The sequence below is a fragment of the Tyto alba genome, unplaced genomic scaffold (assembly GCF_018691265.1).
Source record: "Tyto alba isolate M040663 unplaced genomic scaffold, T.alba_DEE_v4.0 Super-Scaffold_8, whole genome shotgun sequence".
Taxonomy (NCBI): Eukaryota; Metazoa; Chordata; class Aves; order Strigiformes; family Tytonidae; genus Tyto; species Tyto alba.
This window is the reverse complement of record NW_024881329.1, coordinates 22,829,864-22,833,993: the sequence shown is the minus strand read 5'-3', so window position 1 is coordinate 22,833,993 and position 4,130 is coordinate 22,829,864. Positions and strand designations below refer to the sequence as shown.

Genomic DNA, 4,130 nt, shown 5'->3' with positions numbered 1-4,130 from the left:
CTAGCTCAGCAGGTACATAACTTAGTCTTCTCCTAGCAGAGCTGGGGAAGTTAATTTTCACTGAGGAGGACATGCCGTGAAAGACAGTGAGAGAAGCAATAACTTAGGATTCGTATGAGCCGCATTTTTGTGGTAACAGTGGGGACAGGCACAGAGTTTGTGGCAGCAGGCTAATGCTTGAGAAAGTGGATGGGTTGTGTTGGTGATTTCCAAAAACCCCATATGCCAACCTTATTTTGTTGCCTAATGCTGCTGCATTATATAGTCATAAGAATTTAGAGTAGCTGTGGATCTGCTCCAGAATTTTTATGAAAGATTATTATTATGACACACACAAAACTACTTTTTAATGAAAAAATTAATAACCCTGGTTTTTGAAGCCATTAAATATTGCCTGCTTAGGGAGTAGCCGTGACTCTCCAATTTAAAGTGATGATGTTATCCAAGTGACATAACTATTTAAATTTTGTCATGTATTTTCAATATTTACATAGTATGTACACTTTGTATGTCTCAACCATTAATAAATATACAGGACTAACTTTGAAGTTTGTTCCTTTAAAGAAGCTAAAGGAGAAGCTTCAATATTGTTATACAGCCGTAGGGATCTGCAGACAGACACACCCCAGTGGCTTTTAAATATGTGAATGAAAGATGAAGATTCTGATATTGCTAGGTAGAAAACTTTAAGTGAAATACATGTTTTCTGAATTAAAGAATATTTTGTAAAACATTTCCATTAATCCTGGAATCGATCACTTATTTCGCCTCAATAATTACTACAGGATGCATTCCCAATGAATTTGTTTTTTGTCTGAACTGAATTCTTAAAATAATAGAAATAATAAAAGTAAAATCACAAATCTGGGTGTGATGTTTTGTAGGAACTCTGCTGGGTGGATAATTTTATCCCTTCACAGTCAGTTTAATTCTTGTTTTGCTGTAGTCATGATGTATTGGGCTCTGTTTTAATGAACAAAATTAAACATTTCTCTCCAGAAATGTTTCGTGCAATGATGTAAAAATTCAAGCTTCAGACTTTCTTCATATTTCTTCATTTGGTTAGCCAAAATTACTGACTCAAATTATTTTAATGAAGTATAAATGATTGTTTGCTACATCACCTGAATGAAGCATTTGGTTTTCTGTGTTTGGGTATGGCAATAAATCAACTGAAAGAATGTGTTCAAGCAAACACATGGATGCCATCTTCTCATGTGTTCTCAATTGCTTTAATTTCTTTCCTACAACAGAGTTGTCCGAATACTATAAGTGGACATTCTGGATACCAAATCGTTATGCCAGTATGTAAAAACTTAGCGTATTACACCCCTAATTAGACTGGGGAAACAACTTGTCCATTAGCCCATATTCAACACCAGATACTGAGCAGTATGTTTCCACTGAGAAATGCTTTGTAGAACAACTCTGGTTTGCGTTAAAAAAACCACTGATCTGTTGTGCTAAATTCCTAAGTCAGCATCTCTCAACATCTTGCAGCACATTTTCCATTGAGTTTCATCTCAGATGTTTAATGGGATGTTTTTGTATCTTCTACTATCACATTCTTCACTGCTTTCAGTAAACGAATGATTCGAAGTCCTGTTGTGAGAAGAGATTTTTCTGTACTTCATAGGTTTCTGGACTGTCTGATGTTGCACAATGGATTTTGATTATTATCTTGAATGTGCAATTCATTATCTGGCAAGGTAGAAACAGCTGACCTGCCTAACTAATTGTCCTCGCACAATTTGAGCATAAGTCCATAAAGTCTGAAAGTTTTCAGTCTCAGCTTGGTAAGATAATTCGCAGTCTGACTGACATCAGGAAAGGATTCTCCATACAAGTTGTTGCTCCATTTTCTCACTCCATGTAAAAACATAAGAGATCCTCCAAATAGACCTAAGCTTACTATTGGAAGAAGGGAAGGAAAAAATGCTCTTTGAGTCTTTACAGAAATTGTTCTGTGGGTTAAGGGGCAATTTATTTCTAAATTGTCTTGAAGTGTTAAATTGGCTTGAAAGAACACACTTTTTAAAACATTCTGATGATATTATGTTGTGTTTTAGGAATTAAAAGTAGTTGGAAATTCTAAAAAATTAGAAGGTAGCAACATAATAAGCTATAAACCATGATGTGTTTTCTGAAATAAAATGGTTAATGTTGACTGACAAACTAAAAATTTGCTACATGGAGGGTATGTGACCTAACTAGGCTTTTATCTATACAAATATTTGCTCCCAATGACAGATTCCAACTAGATATGTGGTGCAATCATAAGAGACAGGGTAAAATAACCTGTAACTATCTAAGATGAGTTTTGCATCATTCTAATTTGTAAATGGCCCTGTGAAAGACAAGCCAGTGACTAAAAAGGCAGACAGGAGGAAAAAGGCATTGCTCTTCAAGCAGATCACCATAAATGTCTAAGTTACAAGAATTGATAATTCTGTGCATGAAATCCATTAAAACTCTAATTATATTACATAAAACAGCACTCTAGGGAGGTATGGGCATACTATTAGCAAGGAAACGGAGAGTGAGCATTGCATTTACCAAATCAAAGCCTACTTCAGTAGTAGGGAGCACTTTACATACAAGATGAGCTTGTTGGTAAAACATGACATGCATAAAGGGAGCCCTCTAGGCCTGGGGCGGTCTGGACCAGTATAAAAAACAGTCCAAGACCAGGGTCCCTCATCCACTTCTCTTGCCTTCTCCTCCTTACTGAACAAGGTGAGTAGCAAGTGACTTCATCTGTTTCTCTCCTTTGTCCTTTCTCTATTTCTCTTCTGGACTTGGTGGAGGTTTTGATCAGAGCCTTGCTCTGTTGTCGTGTTCCAGACTGTCAGCTTCTTGACATCATCATGGGAAGTATGAGAAGGTCTTGGACTTTCAATGCAGGGACTGCTTGGGGACAGGAGTTATTTCACATCCCTTCCTCACTGTTCAGGCTTTCCATGATCCCAGTTTGTGCCTTTTCTCTTGCCGAGCCGGCTGTCAGGCTGCCTCTCACGTGCTGCCTGTGCTTTCCGTGCCCTCTCTCCCAGGTGTCCGTCCGTCCCGCAGCCATGTCCTGCTACGATCTGTGCCGTCCCTGTGGCCCAACCCCGCTTGCCAACAGCTGCAACGAGCCCTGCGTCAGGCAGTGCCAGGACTCCCGCGTGGTGATCCAGCCCTCTCCCGTGGTGGTGACCCTGCCCGGCCCCATCCTCAGCTCCTTCCCCCAGAACACCGCCGTGGGATCCACCACCTCGGCTGCTGTTGGCAGCATCCTGAGTGCAGAGGGAGTGCCCATCAACTCCGGTGGCTTTGGCCTCTCTGGCCTTGGTGGCCGCTATTATGGCAGAAGGAGCCTGCCCTGCTAGAGCCGGCCTGGACGTCCAGCGAGCGCGTCGACCAGCAAGCCCAAAGCCAGGTGCCGGACTGAGGACGGAGCTGCTGGCCAGAGTTTCCAGAGGCACTGAGCCCCCTCGTGCCCTCCTGCAAAGCAGGGAGGGAAGCCAGGTGCCAGCCCGTACGGTCTGGAAACACGGCCAGCTGAGGTCTTCTGCTTCTCCTGCTTTCTTGTCTGCATCATGAGTCCCTGTGTCTCCTGCTGTCGTGTGCCTTGGGTTCATCCTGAGGGAAGCAGAGAGGGGCCCTGCTCATCCCCGTCTCCCCGTCTGTGTGTGGGAGGAAGACGCGTGTCCCATAGCTGAGAAGGGCTGCCTGAGTGTCGGGTGCCCTTGTAGCAGCCTGGACCGGGTCCCTGCCAGCATGCACTGCTTGCTTTCTCTCTTTCGACTCATTAAAGTTTATGCTGCATTGTACCTTGATGTCTCCTTGTGTTTCTTCCCTTCTGGGATGTTCATTAAACGTATCCAAGGGGAAATGGGATCGTATACACGGAAAAAGGTGGATGGGCAAGGGAACAATGCTACACCTTCTTTTGCCTGTAGGATCTGAGTACATTCAAGAGCTATGGTCACTGGAGGAGACATGGGTCTGTGAAGGAATGTGTGGTGGTGTCTGAGGGTGCAAAGAGTTGCCAGGAGCTCCCCAAGGGATATGTGAGGAACAAGAAAGGTTGGATTCTGTCTTCCAGTTGATGAGGGAAACCAATGAGCAGCTGAAAGACATTTCTGTGC

At 42.9% G+C, this 4,130-nt stretch overlaps 1 protein-coding gene across 1 annotated transcript; it reads left to right on the top strand.

Moving 5' to 3' along the window:
• Nucleotides 1-2,671: 2,671 nt before the first annotated feature.
• On the top strand, nt 2,672-3,812 carry LOC116959259 (feather beta keratin). The gene is made up of 2 exons (XM_032983347.2): nt 2,672-2,736; nt 3,051-3,812. The coding sequence occupies exon 2, from the start codon at nt 3,072-3,074 to the stop codon at nt 3,366-3,368; it is 297 nt and encodes a 98-aa protein (XP_032839238.2). The 5' UTR covers nt 2,672-2,736; nt 3,051-3,071; the 3' UTR covers nt 3,369-3,812.
• Nucleotides 3,813-4,130: the final 318 nt, after the last annotated feature.